This window comes from Pelobates fuscus, chromosome 3, assembly GCF_036172605.1.
Source record: "Pelobates fuscus isolate aPelFus1 chromosome 3, aPelFus1.pri, whole genome shotgun sequence".
In the NCBI taxonomy this organism is placed as follows: Eukaryota; Metazoa; Chordata; class Amphibia; order Anura; family Pelobatidae; genus Pelobates; species Pelobates fuscus.
The window spans coordinates 170,939,323-170,965,732 of NC_086319.1; the positions used below are offsets into that span (position 1 = coordinate 170,939,323).

Consider the following 26,410-nt stretch of genomic DNA (forward strand, 5'->3'; position numbering starts at 1 on the left):
AAGATTCTATGAGTCTACCCTTTAAGGACAAAATAAAAACACCTTTATTGTAGGGTATAAATTCCCCAGAAAAGTAAAGGAAACTTATAAATAATACTAACACATCTAATAAATTATAAATGGGGGAGGTAGTAATATATACAAATGGGATAGGAGTGAGCAATTAAGACGTACACAGTTCAATACTTGAAACCATATAGCCAAGGGTTTCTTTAAGTATCCATGTAGTCTGTGTAAGAGATAGACAATATCCACTGCTTGTAAAGAAGACTAAGAGACCTTAAATGGAATAAAGAAAGATAGTATCTCTTATGAATAGAGGTGTTAACTTAATCAGTTATAGGATTGAGAATTGATACAGTTAGACATTAAAGTCGTAGACAGAGTATCAATTATATTATCCAGGCTTAACAAGTCTTATGTAGTGTATTGCTATTACCTCTAAGTACTGAGCTTAATCAGAGTGCCTAAGATGAGCTGTCTATAGGGGGTTGATTGCCCCAAATGCCTTATGTTCTATAGTATATAACTTTCCAATAAATGGAAAGCTTGTACAGTAATTAAGAACTTGTAGTCTCTCCAAAATTTCTGTAGCGTAGCCTTAAGAAACGTATCAATCGTGATGATTACAGATGTTCAGGCTGTTACTGCTGTTTGAAGAGTTACTAGACTAAAACATCACGGCCATATACTCTGTAAAGCGCAAAGTTGCTCTAATCTGATATACACATCAGTCTCCTATATTCCCATCTACCTCCCCCACCTAGTGAACACACAAAAAGTGCTGGTGATCAGATAAAAAAGCATGCTGTTGTTATTTTGGGCTAAAAGGGTCAGAGTTGCGGAGCTCCTCACTCACACATCTTGTTCAATTTGCAGCCAAATCACACACCCCAACTCCTTTTTTTTTAAAAAAAAAAAAACAATGTTATTCACCTACCCGATTCCAGAGCTGAGGTCCCTCGGTGCCAGGTCTTCCTCCGCCGACGTTAGTCGATGAGGGGACCTAATGGGCATGCAACTCGCATGCATTGGGACGTCTCCATATTAAAGCATTGAATCAATGGTTTCTGATAGGGTTATTGAACCTGGATCTCATCATGCAAAGCGTGAGGACATCCAACATTGTTTCATAGAGTTACCAGACTCCCACACTAGATGCAGTCTTAGCACTGCAATGTAAAAATTGTGGTTTTACTAAAACTGCAAAGTTTGGCATTGCAGCGCTAAGGTGGACAGGGACACTGCACCCAAAACACTTCAATGAGATGAAGTGGTCTGGGTGTCTATAGTGTTCCTTTAATGTTGTTGCTAATCTGTGTATACAGCAACTGAATATGAAAATGCTGATAATTGGCAAAAACTATTAATCTGACTAATAAATTGAGGTCATTGAGAGCAGAAAGTTATTTGGTATTTTCATACTGGGAGCAGGAAGGCATTATCTATCCTTGGCTTTCTTATCTCTCAGTTGACACATGACAAGGTTAACTCACAAGAGAGATCTTCACAGAATATGCATATATTGCAGCTCTGAGGCAACGGTAGTGCAACACTGTTACAGCAATATCTTGGTGCTACATTAGCAATGTGTTGATATGTACAATAATGCTTTCTCTCTCTGTTGTTGAAATGCTTAATTTCAGAGTCTGTACACTTACCTTCTTGAAAAAAAAGCACAAATTCCAATCTTCAATAAAGATTAGATATTAAAAAACAATAAAAAAACAAACAAAAAACATAGGCATTGTGGAGGATGAGTAATAAGAGGAGAAGGTACAGATATTTAACAAGCCAAGCACTGGGCTGACCAAATGGAGATGAGACAGTACACAAAAAATAATCACACATGATGACAACTGACTCACAGGATACAGTGTCTGCATCTGTTAGGCATGCACAGATTTCTAAAAATGTTCCATCATGCTGTGTAGGTCATACTGATGGAGGCTGCAGTAATATGTGTCACATCTCTTTCTCTAGCAGCTGCTATCTATATGCCAAACATCATATGAATCACATGAATAGGACCACACCAAGATCGTTGAGTGTTGTACATTGAAAAAAAGTCAATTCATAATTCTGATGCTATTGCTATATCAATCACTGACACCTTTGTCAAGGACATAGAGTTTAACTCTGCACTCGTTTTGGGTGATTAATTCAGGGCTTGTCTCAACTATTCCAGATGCTGGAGTTAACTTTTAACTAGGTCTCGGCTTAAATCCCTAAATCCTGGACTGGTAGGGGGTACTTGAGGACTGGGTTGGGAACCCCTGGTCTAGACAGATTATATAACAATAATAATTAAATAAAAGCCTGAAAATGTGAGGAGATGATTTACAGAATGTATTAATATACATGTAAACATTATAAATATGCTGTTGAAGAGGGAACTTTGTAAAAAAAAATATTATTTATTTGTATCACTTTCATCATTGAGCCTTAGTTGTTTATTCACAAATATAAAGCTGAGTTGGAGATTTATTTAATATCAAAGCTTCCCCCCCTAAATATTGCAGTTCATGCAAAACTGAAAAGGCAGATGTCAATATTTAAAAAAAAAAATCAATGCCACCAGTCCGGAGCAGCTCTACTAGAAAGGCTTAGACTAGAGTCAAACTATATAAAAGAATAGGTATGTGGCTGAGAGACCTTGAAATAAGCAAACATACAGAACATAGTGTAATACAGTTAAGCCAAAACGGTATCCACTACAATAAGGTTGCACTCATAACATTTCAAATTAAAAGCGCTTCAAGTGTGCCTCCCCTCGATGGAAGTGGGGGCTAAACTCTCCTTTCAGGATCCGTAGTCACCACTGTCAACAGGAACCAACCCAAGAAATAATTTAAGCAATAGCTCTACTTTGGTTCATTCCAACTCCAGAGAAACCAATCACATTCTTACCTACAAAGGGTTATCATAAGTGCTACAAATAAGCCTAATTAATAAAGCGTGTATATTAATATTTTAAGCACCTGTCTGGATAATCCAATGGTTATCCATTATCTATACTAGGTAGAGGAGTAGCCTTACACGGCTAGTATATTTCACTTGCACTGGAGATATACTGTATGTGGTTTGTGTATGTATTGATGCACGCAGAATGGACTGTAATCCCATTTATCTCAGGATACTGATTAAATTTTTCCAGTTTTTACCTCGTCCACTTTATTGTGGATTAGGTAAATCTTTCCTGTGTAATTATTATTTGGAAGGGGGTCGCATACTTTGTTTCAGGAGTTTGTTATTTATCTTAACAGTATCAATATAATTTAAAATTTACACCAGTCTGGAATAAAACTGAAATGATCTTCTTGGATATAACTTTATTCTGTGAAAATGGATGTGTAAGGACTAAATACTTCTTTAAACTGACTGATAGCAACAGTTATGTACATCGGACAAGTTGCCATCAACAATCATGGCCTAGGGGAATAGCTAAGGGACAATTCACCCGTGTTAGACGGCGTTGTTCCAACCTCCAAGATTTCAGATCTCAGTCAGTACACATCAAAAACAAGTTGGTGGAGAGGGGATATAAGAGAAATAGCCTCGAGAGAGAGATCAGGTTGATGTCACAAAGAGATAGGAGTAACCTTTTGATGGATAAATCCAACACTAGAAGATCCAACAATACAAATAGATATGCATTTATGATGCAATATATCATTGACCATTGGAAAATAAAAAAGGTTTGGAAAAACACTGGTCAATTTTATTACACGATCCAGTATTAGGGGCTATGTTACCTAAACATCCCACTCTTATTTATAGAAAAAACGTGAAATCTTAACAATCTTCTGGTACCCAGTTATGCCATTAAAACAGATACAACTAGGCAATGTGAACATGTTGGGAACTCCAGGGGGTGTAACTCTTGTAAGACCTGTTGTACCATTCAGTTTGATAGAGTGGACAATTTTGTGAGTGCCACCACTGGGGAGCATTTTGATATCAAGTCAGTTATTGGGTGTCCATGCGGAAAGCAATATGTTGGTCGTACTAAGAGAGCCTTAAAAGTGTGAATTTTGGAGCATATAAATAATATCAATAAAGTTTTGGTGTCACATTTGGTCCCTGTCCATTGCAACTGCTGCACCTCTTTCACTTTTAGCGTGTTTAAATCTGCGGGTATAGAGCAAGTGTTGCCACACTGGAGGGTGGAGTTTAAAAAGACAGTTTAAAAAGACTGGCACAACAGAAAACATACTGGCTTCATAAGCTCCAAACACTGAAACCCAGAGGATTGAATGTAGACATAGACTTGGTTTGTTTCTTGTAGGCTGTTTTTTTGGATTTCTTCTTTTTTATGTCTGTATTATTATTATCATATTCTTTCATCCATTTATTTAATTTTGTTCATACATTTATTCCACGTTTTTTATTCATTTTTATTTATTTTTGTTTTTCATTATGTATTATGTAAATTTGATCTATTATTATTATCTATTTACATTTTACAAATTTCATATTATTATTTTTTTTTTAAATGTCACTTTTTTATTTTTACATTAGAGATTTTATGTTTTGTAAACAAGAATAAGTGGTTATAAATATATATGATAATTGTTTAAAATATGGGTATGTGTGGTAGTGATTATTATGTACTAGTTTATTTGTTCATTATTTAACCTAGAAATGCTGGGAATATCTGTGACATTGTAGTAATAAGAGTTATTTTTATAAAAATCTGAAAGGACATTTGACAAAAGTATCCACTAGAATTTTGTGTGGCGAATTTTTGAAAATGTACAACAAAATAATATTAATGCACTTTGGGAGCACATTTTGAGTTATGAAATACCATTATGTCCATTTGTAGCAATCTATTGGCTTTTTAGAAAGCCTATCGAAGCACCTATTACTCTAAAAATATACTTTTTTTTCGAATAAAATTACTTCTAACATTTTCCCGAAATACATTTTTTAGATACAGGTTGGAGAACCATTAATCACATAATTAGGTTCGTTATAAGTTGTTCAGATCGCTAATGATTTTTTTCATTTAACATATTAAGCCGTTATTATGTTATATGAGGTTGCTGATTTTGTTTAAGAAAACTGTCCTGGATCCAAGATGATTACCAGGGGGCGATCTTCCATTCATTCATCTCCCACATCGATCTACAGTGGAACACATGGCCGTCTTTTGGGATGTTACTAATAGAGCGCATTTCCGTCCCTCAACGGTTGGACAGCAAGTGACAGCTGTGAAGATAGAGCAGCTCAACTAGAATCATGGAACAGGTGATGGAGGATTCAAATCTGACAAATGGAACACAGCAGAAGCAGGATGCCTACTGGACCACCAATTCATTTTTGGGACTAGCTATATAAAGGGACTCAAGGGTGGGTTTTGTAGCATTACTGTTGTGATTGTTTTTAACTTATTGGTCCCTGAGGAAGCCCTTTTAGGAAGTCCTTTTATTGGGACGAAACGAGTAGGACCTATTGCTACATGCTATATTTTATTAATTTTTTTATCAAATAAAACTACCTTGTAACCTACTACTTGGAGTCTTGTTGGTTCCTGTTGACAGTTGTGATTACAGATCCTGAAAGGAGAGTTTAGCTCCACCCCTCCCATCGGGGGAGGCACCCTTGAAGCGCTTTTAATTCTAAATCTTGTGAGTGCAACCTTATTGTAGTGCATATCGTTTTGACTTTACTGTATTACTGTCACAGCCCCTGCGCCGTCGAACTGAGCTTACCTGCTCAGCGGCGAGTCGGGAGCCGCTCCGCCGGGTTCTCCTGGCCACCTGCCCAAAATAAAGATGGCGTCGACCGTGCGGTCACGGCCATAGATAGCTCTGCACCCACGACATCGACGCACACACACATTCTGGGGTCAGAGGTCATCCTCTGACCAATCACATTCAAAGGAGGGATATTTAAATCCTTTAAGTTTCCCAGTTCGTTGCCCTGTCGTGGTTTCCAATCCTTGTTCCCAAGAGTGCGTTTTCTTGTCACTTCCTAACTGGAGAGTGATCTGAGGAATGCTGACTTTCCCATTGATTTTGTCACCATGCATATTGTCTGGTTACTGGTGAAGGTTTTGGATATATTGTTAGACAAGAGTCAACATGTTGCACTGCACGGTTCAACAAGTCTGCTTGTGGGTTTATCTAACTGTTTAGAGTGATTTTCATCTTGAGTTAATTGCATTAGAGAAACAATCCCAGCACCATAAACACTACAGCGTGCTTACAGGGTTCTTAGTCAAACTGTTTGGAAAATATTTGTCAACAAACTGGGTGTCAGTCACGTCTTCCAAGAGAGCCAGAATTTCCATATACTGAGGTACCCTGGCTGACTTAGTTCATTGGCTGATAGTGTGCAGGAGCTTTTCTCTCCTGGAAGCTGTGCCAAGAGCCCAGCAGATCCCATTTGAAAATGGTACTTACCATGTGAGGGTGCAAGGGCAATCCAGGTACCACAACCTCTGCAGAGTGCTGTAGTGGTTATCATGCCTGTATAGTAATACTACATAGTAATAAATCCTTTATTGTAATTGCAAACTACTTACTTGAGTATAGAGACAGGAACTGCGAGTCTATAAGAGTGAAGCGAGCTCCTACTTCTGCAAGACGCCACTGCAAGAGTAAGAGATTATGACACAGTCAAACATGCACAAACCAATACAGCAAAAAAAACAAAAACCTCTATTGTTATTTCTCTCTTGATCTGTGAATAAAGAGTGGCTGTCCCCTAACAAGCCTCTTTTTTTGTGCCATACATGGAATTCTGAATCACGGAGCAAACAATATGGCTCGTTCTTTCCTCATTTGGATTGTTTCATGATTCAGTCATATGGCAGTTCAGAGTTATAGAAAGTTATAGATGAATTGCATATCACCCGAAATTCGGACAAATTGTGATTCAATTTAAATCAATTCGCAATTCTAAATATTATCCAAATTAATAACAAAAGTAATAAATAAATATAAATGAAAGTGGAGATTGGGGGTATAGAATTAGAAGCACAAACCCAAGCAAACCCAAACACAAACCCATTAACCCAAACACCTATTTCCCACTTCTTCGCCCTTTCACTCCCCCTCCTTCTACCACCTTGTCCGCCACAAACTTTGCATCTCACTTCACTCAGAAGATCTCTACAATCAGAGAAGAGATCTCTAATTTCTCTCCTTCCTCTACCAATACATCACCCAACCCCACTCCCTCCATTCTACACTCATTCGCACCTGTTACAGCAGAAGATGTTTCTGCTCCAGTCCTCCTGCCCCACCACCTGTTCCCTCGATCTTATTCCCTCATATCTTATCCACACTTTGTCTCCCTCTCTTGCTCCTCCTCTCACTAAAATTTTCAATCTTTCCCCCTCCTCTGGCACATTTTCTTCACCCTTCAAACATGCAACTCTAACCACAATTCTTAAAAAGCCCAGCCTTGACCCCAACTCCCCATCCAACTACCGCCCTATCTCGCTACTGTCATTTGCCTCCAAGATCCTCGAGAGAGTTGTGTACACCAGACTGACTGACTTTCTCGAATTCAACTCTCTGCTTGACCCACTTCAGTCTGGATTCCGCGCTGGTCATTCTGTCGAAATGGCTGTGACCAAAGTATGCAACAATTTAATTGTTGCTAAATCTCGCGGCCTTTACTCTATCCTAATTTTCCTTGATATTTCTGCTGCTTTTGACACTGTTGATCATCAACAGCTTCTCCGCATTCGCCATAATTTTGGTTTAAGGGATACCGCTCTCTCCTGGTTCTCCTCCTACGTCTCCCAGTGCTCTTTCAGTGTTTCTTTCTCTGACTCTGCCTCTTCCCCCCAACCACTCTCTGTCGGCGTCCCCCAAGGTTTCATCCTTGGTCCCCTACTGTTCTCTATCTATACCGCCTCTCTTGGTAAACTCATCAGCTCCTTTGGCTTCCATTATCATTTCTATGCAGATGACACGCAAATCTACCTGTCCTCTCCTGATCTCTCTCCGCCCATCTTGACTTGTGTCTCTGACTGCCTCTTTGCAATTTCCAACTGGATAGCAGCTCCCTTCCTTAAACTCAACCTGTCCAAAACAGAAATTCTGGTCTTTCCTCCCTCAAGTGTTACCACTCCCGTGTCTGTCTCCCTCCAAGTCAATGATGCTACCATCACCTCAACCTTGCAGGCTTGCTGCCTGGGTGTTCTTTTTGACTCCAACCTCTCCTTCACCCCTTATGTCCAATCATTTGCCAAATCCTGTCGCTTCAATCTCAAAAACAAAGCGCGCATCCGCCCCTATTTGACGCCAGATGCAGCTAAGTTGCTGGTCCATGCTCTTGTCCTCGCTCGCCTTGATTACTGCAATCCCCTTCTCAGTGGTCTTACGTGTTCCCAGAATGCACCGCTGCAATCTATAATGAATGCGGCGGCAAGGCTCATTTTCCTGTCCCCTCGCACCTCCCACGCCTCCCCGCTCTGTCAGTCCCTGAATTGGCTTCCAGTTAGATATAGGGCTCAATTTACAATTTTGGTGCTTGCTTACAAGTCCCTAACCTACCTATCCTCCCTAATACACAAGTATGTCCCGTCAAGGCCCCTACGTTCTGCCAAACACCTACGTATATCCTCTGTCGGTACTCCCACTTCTAATGCTCGCCTCCAAGATATTTCCAGGGCTGCACCTCCTCTGTGGAACTCCCTTCCATTCTCCGTAAGACTTTCACCCAGTCTCCACTCCAAAAAATCATTGAAATCTCACTTCTTCAAGAAAGCATATCAATTAAACTGTTAGCAGGTTTTAATCCCCCACTCCCCATGACTCCTCTCCTGCAACTGTCAAAATTACCTACTAAGCCCTCGATGAATACTTTTCTAACAACCTACTTCGTACCCCTACTTTTACCCTTTGTGTCACTATACCCCACTCCCTCCAGAATGCAAGCTCATTGAACATGGCCCTCCACCTCTCTGTTCCTGTACGTCCAGTTGTCTGGTTACAATTACATGTCTGTTAGTCCACTCATTGTACAGCGCTATGGGATCTGATGGTGCTATATAAATAATAAAATATTAATAAATAAATGCAAAGAAACAGGGCCAGTGCAAGGATTTTTGCCACCCCATTTGCTCCACCCACTCATGCAGACTGACATACACTGACCCAAGCAGACTGATGCACACGCACTGACCCACGCAGACTGACACACACAGATTGATGCACACACTGACCCATGCAGACTGACAAACACACACACTGATGAATTGTGACTGAAGCGCGCACACACACTGGCCATGCAGACACATACACTGACACACACTGATACATGCAGACACACACACTGATACATGCAGATACAAGCTGACCCATACTGACACACGCTGACCCATGCCGACAGACACTGACCCATGCCGACAGACACTGACCCATGCCGACAGACACTGACCGATGCAGACACACACTGATTCATGCACACACATACAGACACACTGACATACACTGACCCTTGCAGACACACACTAACCCATACAGACACACACTGACGCATACAGACCAACACTGAGCCATACAGACAAACACTGACCCATACAGACAAACACTGAGCCATACAAACACACAGTGACCTATACTGACAAACACTGACCCATACAGACACACACTGACCCATATAGACAAACACTGACCCATACAGACTGACATACACAAATTCTTCACAAACACATATTCCCCATTGACCCACTTACCTTTCTTAATATTTTACGGCTTGTCACGTGTTCCTGGCCGCTTCCCTGCGCCTGGCCGCCTTCACTGCGTGTCAGCCCTGCCCCTGCTATGCTCCTGCCCACTTGTCCCCACAAACAGGGCAAGGGGCGGGAGTGAGGAATTGAAGCGCCCTCGCGGCAATGGGAGTGCTTCTGGGGGGCCTGGCTGAGCAGGCTGAAGTGGATACCGTCAGACTAGTGTTACACCGGGCGCTAGTCAGCAGACATGTAAGTGTCCCTAGTGCCCGGTAACATGGCCGGTGGCACGATTTCTAGTATTATTAAAACATAGAGGGGCAGCCAAACGAGCAGAGCAGTAAAGTTCCTGCGGTCGCACTCGTTTAAACAGCGCCCTAGGCGGCCGCCTAGCTGGCCTATAGGACATGCCGTCCCTGCAAAGAAAAAGTAAGGAATCTGTAGCGGAGCTCCACAATCTAGTATCAATATCTCCGCTGTAGATCCCTTTTAGCTGCGGAAGCAATAGAATATCCAAGACACAATACCCCCAGTAACTGGACGACACTCAATTCTGGGAGTCAACTGTTTTTTATTGAGCCACAGCTGGCTTTTATGCAACTCCCCATGCAAGGGGTTTCTTTAATTACATTCCAGGGGACAAGGGACAAAGCAACATTTCCCAGACTCCTCCTCTCTACATGGGAGATAATTGAGCAAGGACAACTCTTTAATTATATTATCTCCCAGGTACAGAAAATATACAATACTGTAAAACCATATACTATATATTTTTATACAACAGAACTCCACGAAAGTTACCGAATAGCAGAGATCTGAGTGCCCACTTTGTCCAAATATCACTCAGATCCGTTAGGAACGCCATTCGACTAAAGATAAGCCCCAAAAATAGTTCCATAAGATTGTATGCTTTGGACCGGTCTCCTTTTGGGAGTTCTTATACGAATGTCAATGACAGCTCCCCCTGGCTGTTAGCATACGAACATTCCCCTTTGGTCGGTAGTTTAGGTCTTTCGAACGCCGTTCTCCTACTGGTTCGGGAAGTTGAATGGGCAGCAGTAATAGTTCACCAGGTGTTCGTGGAGTTCAGTAGCTGAAATTAGTTGTAGGCTGTTGACGACCATGTACTGCTGCCCACGTTCGAGAGACAAGATGGCTGCTGTTTGTTTGCACGCGTGTATTCGAATAGAAGAATGGCAGCCACCCAGGAGAACCCTCTTTTAATGAGCCATTTTGGAGTTCACAGCCAGACGGTTGTTAGAATAGCCAAACTCAGGGACCACACAAAGGGTAATTCGGTAAACAAATGGGGGTACGGATAGCCGAACAAATAAAGGGAAAAAAAGGGCCATTCTGCTACAGAATCATTGGAGAGATTTCAACCCAGTTGATAGCCAGAGGATCATGGGAGTTGTTGTTCAAAACATCTGGGGGGCCGCAGATTGTGCAGGCCTGGTCTAAGGTCTTTAGACAACATTTTATTTACAATTTAGAGTAATTTTATGGTCCTTCACATACATCTAGGCAGCCAAGGATAACCATCCCTACTCCTTGCTATCAGTGAGTATTAGCATGTCAAAGGCATAAATGGTGCTCTCGGGCATGTCAGAGTACCATTGCACCCTTGCTATTCTTTATACTTTAGGAGGCAGAAAGTTTAAGGCTGTACAATATTTTAGCACATCCAAGCTCCTTCACTGGTGTTTTGAACTAACTAGAGAGTGTATTTGGTTTGGATGGGTGCCAATTTATTTAAATTAAATTAGTTTATACCAGGCAATAAAGCAGCTGGTAGATATATATTCTTCTATGCATCCAATAGTGTCTTTCTTTCCACCCTCCTGTCATTTCCACCTGGCCGTTTTGTGAAAATCTGGCATTCTGCCGACCCTCTGTTAGAGCTACTGTTCTTTCTGTGTGTATGCATTTTTTCTTCCAGCTCTTTTCATTGTCGAAGACACAGCGGCAGTCTCTGTGTTCTTGTCCCCAAGGAATACTAGTGGGATGCAACTGGGGATTCCACTCAGGTCCTACAGACAACTTAGACTTCAGACTTACTGCTCAATAATTATGTATCGATTTGAGAAGAATCTGATTGTGTGTCTAATCATTTCAGGGAAGCAATTGTGTATGACCATGATATGGAATTGTTAAATTGTGTGACCTTTTGGGAAAAGTGGTTGGGGGCTGGTGTTGTTAATTGTGTATTGGTTGGGTTGAGATCAGGTGACTGACTCAGCCATTGCAGAATATTTAATGGATTTGCCTTTAAAAAAAACTCCTGGGTTGCTTTTGCAGTATGTTTTGGGTCACTGTCCATCGTTACATTGAAGCGCCATTGAATCAACTTTGCTGACTTTGACTGAATCTGAACCGACAATATATCACTTAATACTTTGGCTGCTTCTGTCACATTATCAAGAAACACAAGTGACACAGTGCCATTGGAATCAACTCATGCCCATGTCATCATACTGCCTGATGGTGTGGTATGTTGATCCTGACCCGTCCAAGTCTTCACCAAACTTTTTTCTTCCCGTAGTTCTGGTACTGGTTTGTCACGTCTAAACATTTGTTATGAAGGAACACAACTGCAGATTTCTTATAGTTTGAATATTTATTATAAAAAGTAAAAGGTATTGACTTTAAGTCCAATTTACAGGTACTGTAGCTTTAATTAGTAAACGATAACTGAAGTCCACAATTACAGGCACTGTAGCTTTAAGTAGTAAACGATAACTGAAGTCCACAATTACAGGCACTGTAGCTTTAAGTAGTAAATGATAACTGAAGTCCACAATTACAGGCACTGTAGCTTTAAGTAGTAAACGATAACTGAAGTCCACAATTACAGGCACTGTAGCTTTAAGTAGTAAACGATAACTGAAGTCCACAATTACAGGCACTGTAGCTTTAAGTAGTAAACGGTAGTAATTAGCAGACACTGAATCAGAAAGAGTCTCTTAGTAGTGTTAATGAATTAGGTGATAAGAAGTTACAATAGCTGTTCCATAGGCTTTAACTGAAGCAAGACAGATGCAGCTAACTGATATAAAGTATGAGTTGAAGTTAGCTGTAACGGGTTTGTTTTATCGAAGGACTTTAGAGACAGGAAATAACAGCTTTGAGATGCAACGCTTATCACAGAGGTTTTACTTAGCTTCCGGCACATAGAACACTGGTTCCCGAGATCTCCTCAGAGGCGGTTATCCTGAATGGAGAGAGTTCAGCTTTAGTCGTGGATGAGGAGAGGTGAAGGGAACTTGAAGTCTTCCAGTCCGGTCCAGTAACAGAGGGCTTTCACAACGATGTTGTAGCCGGTTCGTGAGTACGGAACGTAGTTCAATAATCCAGCGTCGATCAGCTGGTGCGGTCGGATTAAATAAGGAGACCGTGTCATAAAGGGGTGTGGCTAGGCTCAGTGGAACCAGGAAGTAAGAGGATACCATAGTTAAGGCATGACAGTACCCCCTCCTTAATGAGCAACCTCTGGGTGCTATTGACTTGGTTTAGAAGGGTAACGCTTGTGAATTTTGGAAATCAATTTGTCAGCATGAACGACAGAGGAGTCTTCCCATGTATCTTCATCAATTCCATATCCTTTCCATCTGATGAGGTATTGTAAAGAGCCACGATGGATCCTTGAATCCAGTATACTTTGAATTTCGTATTCTTCTTCACCCTGGACCAATATGGGATCAGGAGAAATAGTGACATTTCTTTGGAAAGGGTCAGGATGATGAGGCTTTAGTAAGGACACATGAAAAACAGGATGTAGCTTCAAAGTAGGTGGAAGTTTCAAAGTAGGTGGAAGTTTCAATTTAACAACATTACGGTTGAACTTGCTGGCATTTCGGATCTGGACTGCCCGTATGGGTGGGACCAGTCTGATATGTTTCAGAGAAGTTCTCTCTGTAATGGCACAAGATGAGCAAAAAACAGCTTGAGAACTGAGCGGTGACCGACCGAAGGGCAGGCTATTTCAGTTGCTGCCCGTTCTCAGTATTCTCTTGCGACCCATTTTTTCTCTCCACAAGTTTAAGGGATAATCCAGACGTGGACCCCTTGCTCACGGTGCCTAGGGAGATATCAGCTATGCCTCACTGATGATGCCTTACAAGGCTGAAATGATCGTCTGGGGTTGCTGTGTCTCTCGTGCAGAGGGAACTTGCTGGCATTTCGGATCTGGAATGCCCGTATGGGTGGGACCAGTCTGATATGTTTCAGAGAAGTTCTCTCTGTAATGGCACAAGATGAGCAAAAAACAGCTTGAGAACTGAGCGGTGACCGACCGAAGGGCAGGCTATTTCAGTTGCTGCCCGTTCTCAGTATTCTCTTGCGACCCATTTTTTCTCTCCACAAGTTTAAGGGATAATCCAGACGTGGACCCCTTGCTCACGGTGCCTAGGGAGATATCAGCTATGCCTCACTGATGATGCCTTACAAGGCTGAAACGATCGTCTGGGGTTGCTGTGTCTCTCGTGCAGAGGGAACTTGCTGGCATTTCGGATCTGGAATGCCCGTATGGGTGGGACCAGTCTGATATGTTTCTCTGTAATGGCACAAGATGAGCAAAAAACAGCTTGAGAACTGAGCGGTGACCGACCGAAGGGCAGGCTATTTCAGTTGCTGCCCGTTCTCAGTATTCTCTTGCGACCCATTTTTTCTCTCCACAAGTTTAAGGGATAATCCAGACGTGGACCCCTTGCTCACGGTGCCTAGGGAGATATCAGCTATGCCTCACTGATGATGCCTTACAAGGCTGAAACGATCGTCTGGGGTTGCTGTGTCTCTCGTGCAGAGGGAACTTGCTGGCATTTCGGATCTGGACTGCCCGTATGGGTGGGACCAGTCTGATATGTTTCTCTGTAATGGCACAAGATGAGCAAAAAACAGCTTGAGAACTGAGCGGTGACCGACCGAAGGGCAGGCTATTTCAGTTGCTGCCCGTTCTCAGTATTCTCTTGCGACCCATTTTTTCTCTCCACAAGTTTAAGGGATAATCCAGACGTGGACCCCTTGCTCACGGTGCCTAGGGAGATATCAGCTATGCCTCACTGATGATGCCTTACAAGGCTGAAACGATCGTCTGGGGTTGCTGTGTCTCTCGTGCAGAGGGAACTTGCTGGCATTTCGGATCTGGACTGCCCGTATGGGTGGGACCAGTCTGATATGTTTCAGAGAAGTTCTCTCTGTAATGGCACAAGATGAGCAAAAAACAGCTTGAGAACTGAGCGGTGACCGACCGAAGGGCAGGCTATTTCAGTTGCTGCCCGTTCTCAGTATTCTCTTGCGACCCATTTTTTCTCTCCACAAGTTTAAGGGATAATCCAGACGTGGACCCCTTGCTCACGGTGCCTAGGGAGATATCAGCTATGCCTCACTGATGATGCCTTACAAGGCTGAAACGATCGTCTGGGGTTGCTGTGTCTCTCGTGCAGAGGGAACTTGCTGGCATTTCGGATCTGGACTGCCCGTATGGGTGGGACCAGTCTGATATGTTTCAGAGAAGTTCTCTCTGTAATGGCACAAGATGAGCAAAAAACAGCTTGAGAACTGAGCGGTGACCGACCGAAGGGCAGGCTATTTCAGTTGCTGCCCGTTCTCAGTATTCTCTTGCGACCCATTTTTTCTCTCAACATTACGGTTGATAACCGATATTATTGGAAAAGGACCAAGAAAAAGGGAACTTAACTTCTTTGATGGACGGTTTGTAGAGATGTTCTTTGAGGAAAGCCAGACAAGATCACCGATTTCATAAGAGGGTGAAGGTTGTCTTTTTGTATCAAAAAACTTCTTTTGATTGGAGGAGGCCAATTCTAGATTTTCATGCAATTTCTTGAATAAAGAGGACATATGAGAGATTTGATTCGAATCGGAGAGATTAGATGAAGAAACTGTCTGAGCAGGAAATGAGGAAGGATGAAATCCATAATTGGATAGAAATGGAGTCATTTTGCTGCTGGTATGAAAAGAGTTATTGTATGCGAATTCTGCCATGGGTAACCATGTTATCCAATCGTCTTGTAAGTGAGAGCAATAACATCGTAGATATTGCTCTAAGCATTGGTTGACTCTTTCAGTTTGTCCATCTGTTTGAGGATGATATGCAGATGATAGTTTACGTTGGATATGAAGAGTAGCACATAATGCATTCCAGAATTTGGAGGTAAATTTAGTTCCTCGATCTGAAATGATTTCGTCTGGCAGTCCATGAAGTTTAACTATGTTGTCAAGGAATATTTTTGAAAGTTCAGAGGATGAGGGTAACTTCTTTAAAGGAATAAAATGAGACATTTTCGTGAAGCGGTCTACTACCACTAAAATGGTGGTATGATGATGAGAAGGAGGTAGTTCCACCAAGAAGTCCATAGAAATGGATTGCCAAGGTCGTTCAGGAATCGGTAAATTCAATAATTGACCGAATGGTTGATGATGGACATGTTTGGATCTTTGGCATATAGAACAAGATTTGACATAAGATTCAATAGTTTGGTCTTGACGAGGCCACCAATAGTATCTTTTAGACAATTCAAGGGTCTTTTTTATACCTGGATGACCTGCCAGAGGAGAATCATGAATAAATTTGAGTACTTTAATTCTGAAAGAGGGAGGTACATAAATCCGGTCTTTAAAATAGTAGAGACCGTTTTTCTTGGATAATTTAATTGATTTAGGAAGTTCAAGAGCATCTTCACTGAGATCTTTAATGTCGTCAATAAGAGAAGATAAAATTCCAATGACTGAAGGCGGAGGAGGTTCAAATATAGTGTCTTTGTGGATCCTGGAAAGGGCATCTGCCTTTTTGTTTCTAGACCCAGGTCTAAAGACGATTTGGAAGTTGAACCGGGAAAAAAAGAGATTCCATCTTACTTGTCGAGCAGACAGTGTTTTATTGGAGTGAAGATATTCGAGATTTTTATGGTCAGTATATACGACTAAAGAGTTCTGAGCACCTTCAAGAAGGTGTCTCCAGGTTTCTAAAGCCACTTTGATACTTAATAATTATTTTTCCCCTATAGGATAATTCTTTTCAGCAGGAGATAATGATCGTGAGAAGAAGGCGACAGGATGAAGAGGTTCCTGAGGAGTTTTATGTTGAGAAAGGACAGCTCCAATTGCAATTTCCGAAGCATCCGTTTCAAGGACATAAAGATATGAAGGATTTGGAAGTTGAAGAACAGGAGCTGTTGTAAACTTTCTCTTTAATTCATTGAAGGCGGTTTGAGCCTTCTCGTTCCAATTGAAGGGATGTTTTTTACTGTTAAGTTGATTGAGTGGGTGAGCTATCTCAGAGTAGTTTTTAATAAATTTTCTGTAGAAGTTGGCGAACCCTAGAAATCGCTGTAATTCTTTTACTGTAGAGGGAACAGGCCAGTTGATGATACAATCGACTTTTGAATTATCCATACTTATTGAATGAGGGGAAATAACATAACCTAAGAAGGTTATTTCTTTGACGTGAAAAATACATTTTTCGGGTTTAGCGAATAGTTTGTGAGTTCTGAGTCTGGATAACACCCATCTGACATGTTTTCTATGTTCATCAGGAGTGTTGGAGTATATGAGAATATCATCTAAATAAATGATGACACAGACGTCCAATAGGTCTCTAAAGATATCATTTATGAAATTTTGAAAAGTTGCAGGGGCGTTGCAGAGGCCAAAAGGCATCACCAGATATTCGAAGAGGCCATATCTTGTTCGGAAAGCAGTTTTCCATTCATCATTAGCCTTTAATCTGATGAGATTATATGCCCCGCGAAGGTCAAGCTTAGTGTAGATGGTAGCAGTTTTCAATCGTTCAACCAGTTCATTGATGAGGGGAAGAGGATAACGATTTTTAACTGTTATTTTGTTTAAGGCTCTGTAATCAATGATAGGACGTATAGTCTGGTCTTTGTTTCTCACGAAAAACATACTTGAGGCAGCAGGTGAACTAGAGGGTCTAATGAACCCATTCCGTAGGTTTTCATCCAGATATTCTTTGAGAATTTGCAATTCAGCCTCAGAGAGAGGGTAGATGTGCCCAAAAGGTACTGGGGCACCAGGTATGAGGTCTATAGGACAATCGTAGGAACGATGAGGTGGGAGCGTTTCAGCTTCTTTTTTACTGAATACGTCTGAAAAGTCTGAATAACAAGAAGGTATAGTTGGTTCTTTGGAGATCTGAAGAATGGGAATTTGTTGTAAACATGTTTCTTTACAATAATGTGAGTTAAAGGTGAGAGAGAAGGGAGACCAAGAAATTTGAGGGTTGTGGTTCCTTAACCAGTTGATCCCTAATATAACGGAATAGAGAGGTGATGGAATAACATCAAATACTAGAAATTCAGTATGAATATGATTGGTGGTTACCTTTAGAGGGATGATTTCATGAAGAATCGGTCCCGAGGAGATAAGGGAGCCGTCAATCACTTTAATAGGAACAGAAATGTTTTTTCGAACACAAGGAATTTTATTCTTTGTTACAAAGGTTGAATCGATGAATACTCCATTTGCACCAGAATCGATGATAGCTTCAGTCATAATTCTCACCTTATCCCACTGTAGTATGAGAGATATAGGAGTGAACTGAGTGGTTGGTGTAGAAGGGAGTGCACTGAAGATCGCAGAGGTATAGGCTTGCCTACCGGCCTTTGTCCGTTTCAATAAGGGACAATCTGGAACTAAATGATCTTGAGAAGCACAATACATGCATAGGTTTAAATTACGTCTTCGGTTCTTCTCTTCAGGAGTGAGAGGACTTCTTATTACCCCTATTTCCATAGGTTCACTTGGTAAGGAAGTCTTTTCAGGAGCTTTTGAGGGAGTGAAAGGTTTGCGGTATTTAGAATGTAAGAGGGCTTTTTCGGCCTTTCTTTCTCTTAATCTTCTGTCAATGCTGATTGATAAGTGAATTAGAGCGTTCAAAGTAGTAGGGAGTTCTGTTCTAGATAGTTCATCTTTTACAGCTTCAGATAAACCAATTCGAAATTGGTTGCGCAATGTGATGTCATTCCATTGCGTTTCTACTGCCCATCTTTTAAATTCAGCAATGTAATCTTCAACGGGTCTATGTCTTTGCTGTATAGTTCTGATTGTTAAATCAGCTGTTGCTTGTTTGTTAGGATCTTCATAGAGAAGAGACATGGCTTCAAAAAATTCATCCAGTGAGTCTAAGATGGGGTCATCGTTTTCCAGAAAGGAATGGGCCCATGACATAGGTTCACCTCTTAGAAAGGAAATAACCGAACAAACCTTAGTTCTTTCCGTAGGATAAGATCTAGGTTTCAAAGCAATTAATAGTTTGCAAGAGTTGAGGAACTCCCTGTATTTAGAACGATCTCCAGAGAACTTTTTAGGGTTACATACAGCAGGATCGCTAGCCGAGTGCAGAATGGTATGAGGAGTATGAGTTTGTAAATCTCTGACATAAGTGAGAATTCTTTCGTTAGTAACTTGCAGGTCTTGCACACCTTGGGCTAGTGTATCAACTCTTTGATTCAGCGTAGTTATCGTAGAATCGAAATCTGCTGGATCCATTACAAGGGCTGGATTATTCTGTCACGTCTAAACATTTGTTATGAAGGAACACAACTGCAGATTTCTTATAGTTTGAATATTTATTATAAAAAGTAAAAGGTATTGACTTTAAGTCCAATTTACAGGTACTGTAGCTTTAATTAGTAAACGATAACTGAAGTCCACAATTACAGGCACTGTAGCTTTAAGTAGTAAACGATAACTGAAGTCCACAATTACAGGCACTGTAGCTTTAAGTAGTAAACGATAACTGAAGTCCACAATTACAGGCACTGTAGCTTTAAGTAGTAAACGATAACTGAAGTCCACAATTACAGGCACTGTAGCTTTAAGTAGTAAACGATAACTGAAGTCCACAATTACAGGCACTGTAGCTTTAAGTAGTAAACGGTAGTAATTAGCAGACACTGAATCAGAAAGAGTCTCTTAGTAGTGTTAATGCATTAGGTGATAAGAAGTTACAATAGCTGTTCCATAGGCTTTAACTGAAGCAAGACAGATGCAGCTAACTGATATAAAGTATGAGTTGAAGTTAGCTGTAACGGGTTTGTTTTATCGAAGGACTTTAGAGACAGGAAATAACAGCTTTGAAATGCAACGCTTATCACAGAGGTTTTACTTAGCTTCCGGCACATAGAACACTGGTTCCCGAGATCTCCTCAGAGGCGGTTATCCTGAATGGAGAGAGTTCAGCTTTAGTCGTGGATGAGGAGAGGTGAAGGGAACTTGAAGTCTTCCAGTCCGGTCCGGTAACAGAGGGCTTTCACAACGATGTTGTAGCCGGTTCGTGAGTACGGAACGTAGTTCAATAATCCAGCGTCGATCAGCTGGTGCGGTCGGATTAAATAAGGAGACCGTGTCATAAAGGGGTGTGGCTAGGCTCCGTGGAACCAGGAAGTAAGAGGATACCATAGTTAAGGCATGACATGGTTGATCTTAATTTCATCTGTTCAAATAATGTTGTTCCACAACTGGGCTAGCTTTTTTAGATGTTTTTTTTTTTTTGGCAAAGTCTAATTTGGTCTTTCTATTCTTGACACTTATTAATGGATTGCACCTTGTGGTGAACCCTCTTTATTTGTTCTTGTGAAGTCTTTGGATATTTGGATAATGATATGCCATTTCCTACCTCCTACAGTGTGTTCTTCCATTGGCTAGATGTTGTGAAGGGGTTTTTCTCTAACATGGAAATGATCCTACGATCACCCACCATAGTTTTTTTCTGTGGATGTCCAGGCCTTTTTGTGTTGCAGAGCTTACAGGTGCATTATTTTTTTTCTTAGAATGTACAGAACTGTTGACTTGGCCACTCCTAATGTTTCTGATATCTCTCTCATTTTTTGGCAGCCAGAGGATAGCCTGTTTTACTTACATTGAGAGCTCATTTGACCACATGTTGTGGGTTCATAGCAACACCTTCCAAATGTGAATTTCACACCTGGAATTAACTCCATAAATTTTACCTGTTTAATTGATGAAGAAATAATAAAGGAATAGTCCACACCTGTCCATGAAACAGCGTTTGAGTCAATCGCCCGACTATTTTTGGTCCCTTGGAAAAAGAGAGGACTACATGAGCCTTCCTCCAATTTGTATGTGAACACCCTCAAATTAAAGCCATCAGACTGCACTCTAAGCCCATATTCATTACTTAGCTCTAACTTGAATTTATTTTGGTAAACATCAGAAATAACAAAATGTGTATCCAAGTATTTGCAGACCTAACTGTAAATAGAGTAAAAAGAAAGGTAACATATGTACTGATGAAGCGTAAATAGAGTTCATAATCCCTTTTTTAAAATGGAAATATGAAAGAAAATATAGATTAATGGGGGATGTGATGATGTGATCACGGGCACGTCAGTTGGCAGGGCTTAGGCTTTTGCCGCAAAGTCGGTACAAGCTAACCATGTCAAGAACTGTACTCCAAGACTATCCCACAATGGAGATCTAAGCACTCATCCAGTTAAATATGGGAGACTTGACTGCAAAAGAGTACTTTGGACCAGCTAACACGAACCCAGTCCAACGAAACCGGTGCCAATCCGACCTGCAGGCATCCACCAACGATATGGGCCGCAAAACAAAAAAATCTAAGCCCGACAACCCGCGGCAGCACCACAGCATCGGCGACATGTGAAAGCAGGCGCTTAGCGCCCAAGGCCCCAACATGGTCACTTACAACGACTACGGCTCGTATATCTCCGATGATTTCACCACGGAGACTGAGATGGAGCACCCACACGAGGAAATACCACCTCGCAAGTCACCCCCGAAAGCAGACTCCTGTCAGGATCGGGACAGGGATCCAACACGCAGAGTACAAACAGTAGCCAGATACGTATACCGGACCTTAGAATGGCCGGACTAACGTAAGTAGTACCGTATAGAATGGTCAAAGACAAGCCGAGGTCGAGGGTAACAGAAGACAGGTAAGCGAGAGACAAGCCGAATCAAGGGTAACAGAGATAAGCAGAGTAAGGTAAACAAGCCGGGTCAAAACCAAAAGGGATAATAGAATACACAAGCACTGAGTGACTAGAACAAGCTAGAACCACGACAGGGCAATGAGCTAATGAAGGAAGCTCTGTTAAATACCCTGTTCAGAGCAGTAACCACACCTCCGAGACGTCCTGATTGGTCCTGCAGCAATAGACTGACAGGTCGATCCGGGGGAGTGTCCTGATGATGACTTCCTGCCTAGATGGTGTAAAAGGCAGTCACTCCCTCGCGGCCGGCCTTGCATGACCGGATAGACCGCGGGGAAGGGAGTCATCAGACCGTCTGGATGGTGGAACAGCTAAGTCTCTACCTCTTTTGGAGGTAGAGACCACAGGTACCCTGACAGTACCCCCCCTCTCAGATACGCCCACCGGGCGGAATGACCTGGGACGAGATGGGAAGCGAGAGTGATACGCCCTGCGGAGACGGGGAGCATGAACATCCTCCTGAGGTACCCAACTCCTCTCCTCAGGACCATATCCCTTCCAATCAACCAGATATTGTACTCTCCCCCGGGAGATTCGAGAATCAATAATAGAGTTGACCTCATACTCCTCCTGACCCTCCACCTGAACGGAGCGAGGAGGGGCTATTGTGGAGGAAAATCTGTTACATATGAGTGGTTTCAGCAATGAAACGTGAAACGAGTTCGGAATGCGTAAGGTATTAGGAAGAGCTAAACGATACGCAACCGGATTGATACGGGTCAGCACCCTGTAGGGTCCAATATAACGAGGAGCGAACTTCATGGAGGGCACTTTTAAACGGATGTTCCTCGTGCTCAGCCATACCCTATCACCTGGAACAAAGACCGGAGCCGCCCTTCTACGTTTATCAGCGTGTTTCTTGACCAACATAGAGTTGTGCACAAGGATTTGTCGAGTTTGATCCCACAACTTCCTCAAATTGGCAACATGAACATCAACCGACGGCACCCCCTGAGAAGGAGAATCCGAAGGAAGAATAGACGGATGAAAACCATAATTCATGAAGAAGGGGCTTGAATGAGTAGAATCGCAAACGAGATTGTTGTGTGCAAACTCCGCCCAAGGAATCAAACCGACCCAATCATCCTGGTGTTCAGAAACAAAGCATCGTAAATATTGTTCAATTTTCTGGTTGGTACGTTCAGCAGCTCCGTTAGACTGAGGATGATAGGCAGAAGAAAAGTTTAATTTAATACCAAGTTGAGAGCAGAAGGACCTCCAAAAGCGGGAAACAAATTGGGAGCCTCTGTCCGATACAATTTGAGAGGGTATCCCATGTAGGCGAAAAATCTCCTTGGCGAATATCTCTGCCAATTCGGGAGAAGACGGAAGTTTAGGCAGGGGAATGAAGTGTGCCATCCTAGTAAACCTGTCAACCACGGTGAGGATAACAGTCTGTCTTTTAGAGATAGGTAGATCGACAATAAAGTCCATGGCCAAACAGGACCATGGTTTCTCTGGAACCTCCAAGGGTTGCAGGAGTCCACATGGAAGCGTATGGGGTTGTTTGGTTTTAGTACAAACTTCACATGCAGCGATGAACTCCTCAACATCCCTCCGTAAAGTAGACCACCAGAAGTCCGTAGAGATCAAGGCGTAAGTTTTGCGAATACCAGGATGTCCCGCCATCTTGCTATTATGTAAACACTGTAAAAGTTCCAGTTGAAAAGCAGGAGGAACGAAATGACGACCCGCAGGGGTCTGTTTAGGTGCGAGATGTTGCAACTTAATGATCTCGGCCAGTAATGGAGAATGAATCCTGAGATTCGTATTAGCAATGATATTGCACTTCGGAACTATAGAAGAAAGAACTGGTTCAGGTACAGTAGAAGGTTCATATTGGCGAGATAATGCATCGGCTTTAGAGTTTTTAGAACCAGGTCTGTAAGTCAGTACATAATTGAAGTGAGTCAGGAATAAGGACCAACGAGCTTGTCTAGAGGATAAGCGCTTAGCCTCCCCAATATATGACAAGTTTTTGTGGTCTGTCAAAATCGTAATAGGGTGTAGGGTCCCCTCCAACAAATGTCTCCACTCCTTTAAGGCTTTAATGACTGCTAACAGTTCCCTGTCTCCGATGTCATATCTGCTCTCAGCCCCAGAAAGTTTCCTGGAAAAAAAACCACACGGGTGTAATGGTTTATCTACCGCTAATCTTTGTGACAGAACCGCACCTACTCCTGTCTCAGAGGCATCGACCTCGAGTAGAAACGGCAAAGTCGTATCAGGATGGACTAATATTGGAGCAGAAGCAAAAGTTCTTTGAGCCTCTTGAAAGCAGCGAGAGCTTCAGGAGACCACGTCTTAGTTTCTGCCCCCTGTTTGGTCATATTGGTAATGGGCGCAATAATAGACGAGTAACCCTTAATGAAGCGCCTATAATAATTGGAGAAACCAATAAACCTCTGAATAGCCTTGAGTCCCTTAGGTAATGGCCAATCTAAAATAGACTGGAGTTTGTCAGGGTCCATCTTAAAACCTTCCCCAGAAATCACGTAACCAAGAAAATCTATCTGAGACTGATCAAAGCTGCATTTTTCCAATTTACAGTATAGACCATGTTGCAGAAGTTTCTGTAATACCGCTCTGACCTGTCTATGGTGAGTTTCAATCTCCCTAGAGTGTATCAGTATGTCGTCTAGGTAGACAATGACACAATCATGTTGAAACTCCCTAAGTACCTCATTAATCAGATCCTGAAATACTGCAGGAGCATTGCAAAGTCCAAACGGCATAACTGTGTATTCATAGTGACCGTACCGAGTATTGAACGCCGTCATCCACTCGTGTCCCTGCTGGACTCTCACCAAATTATATGCCCCTCTGAGATCTAACTTGGTGAAGATTTTGGAGCCCTTAAGACGATCAAATAACTCGGTAATAAGTGGAATAGGATAGGCATTTCTGACAGTTATTTTATTCAAGCCTCGGTAATCGATACAAGGTCTCAGCGTGCCATCCCTTTTCTTAACGAAAAAGAACCCAGCCCCGGCCGGGGAAGAAGACCTCCTAATGAATCCCTTTTCTAAATTCTCCCGAATATACTCCTCTAGAACCAAGTTTTCCTGAACAGACAAAGGATATACATGGCCCCTCGGAGGCATAGTCCCAGGTAGAAGCTTAATTTTACAATCAAATGGCCTGTGTGGCGGCAAAGAATCGGCATTCTTCTTGTCAAATACTGCCTTTAAGTCTAGGTAAAGGTCTGGTATCTGTCTTTCTGTGGACTGAATAGGAGTCTCAGGTATGTTAACATTAGCTAATGGAGAAACCTTGCATAAACACCTATCCTGGCAACCCTGGCCCCACGAGAGTATCTCCCCTAACTCCCAATCGATAATAGGGTTATGTTTCTTCAACCATGGGTACCCCAGAACTATGGGAACGGAAGGGGATGAAATGAGCAAAAGAGATAAATTCTCCACGTGTAGGATACCAACATTTAAACTAATGGGTATGGTTTCACGAAAGATAACAGGGTCTAGTAGTGGTCTACCATCTATGGCCTCAACGGCCAAGGGTGTCTCCCTTAGCTGGGATGGGAAATTGTTCTTAATAGCAAAGGCTTGGTCGATAAAATTCTCAGCAGCACCGGAATCTATCAATGCCATAGCCCTTACTACTTCCTTCTCCCAAGTTAAGGAAACTGGTAGCAGAAGCCTGTGATCTTTATAATTAGGAGTAGAGGACAAAATAGAAACACCCAAGGCTTGTCCTCTAGAGAGACTTAGGTGCGAGCGTTTCCCGGACGGTTAGGACAGTTCGAGAGTAAATGACCCTTGGCTCCACAATACATACACAAACCCTCTCTTCTCCTGTACTGTCTTTCCTCCTCAGAGAGGCGGGTATAACCTATCTGCATAGGTTCAGGAAGCAAAGATACCGTGGAGTCAGGACTTGGAAAAGCGGGGGCTAACCTAAAAGAAGGTCTCCGGTTCCTCTCTCGAGTGTTCAGTCTCTCTCTTAAACGTTCATCTATACGAGAGATGAACGAAATTAAACCTTCTAAATTCTCAGGGAGTTCTCTGGTAGCAACCTCATCAAGGATTACTTCAGATAGGCCATTCAAAAATACATCCATATACGCCTGCTCATTCCACTTGACTTCTGACGCCAGAGACCTGAACTCTAGTGCATAATCCACCAGTGTTCGGTTCTCCTGTCTCAGGCGCAACAGTAATCTGGCTGCATTAACCTTTCTACCTGGAGGATCAAATGTTCTTCTAAAAGCAGCTACAAATGCGTTATAGTTATACACTAATGGGTTATCGTTCTCCCATAGTGGGTTGGCCCATCTCAGAGCTTTCTCAATAAGTAGGGTGATAATAAATCCTACCTTTGCCCTATCTGTAGGATAAGAGCGGGGTTGCAATTCAAAGTGGATACTAATTTGGTTTAAAAAAACACGACACTTCTCAGGAGCCCCACCATAGCGTACTGGGGGGGTAATGCGAGAAGAAGCACCAACTGTGGCTACCTCTAGAGCTAAACTGACAGGAGAAACAGGAGTATTACGTATCTCCTCTGGTGGGTTATTGGCATGAGATAATAGAGCCTGTAGCGCAAGCGCCATCTGATCCATTCTGTGATCCATGGCTTCAAACCTAGGATCAGGAGAAGCCAGCTGACTGTTTGTACTTGCAGGATCCATTGGCCCTGTCGTAATGTCAGGATCGGGACAGGGATCCAACACGCAGAGTAC

General features: G+C 42.2%; 1 protein-coding gene across 1 annotated transcript in view; it reads right to left on the minus strand.

Annotated features, from left to right (window-relative positions):
• Window positions 1–26,410, minus strand: part of B4GALNT3 (beta-1,4-N-acetyl-galactosaminyltransferase 3) — a 140,340-nt gene that overhangs the window by 26,936 nt on the left and 86,994 nt on the right. The window contains exon 9 of the mRNA XM_063447700.1: window positions 6,533–6,599. Within this exon, the coding sequence (XP_063303770.1) occupies window positions 6,533–6,599 (67 nt within the window). The remainder of the gene's footprint in view (window positions 1–6,532; window positions 6,600–26,410) is intronic.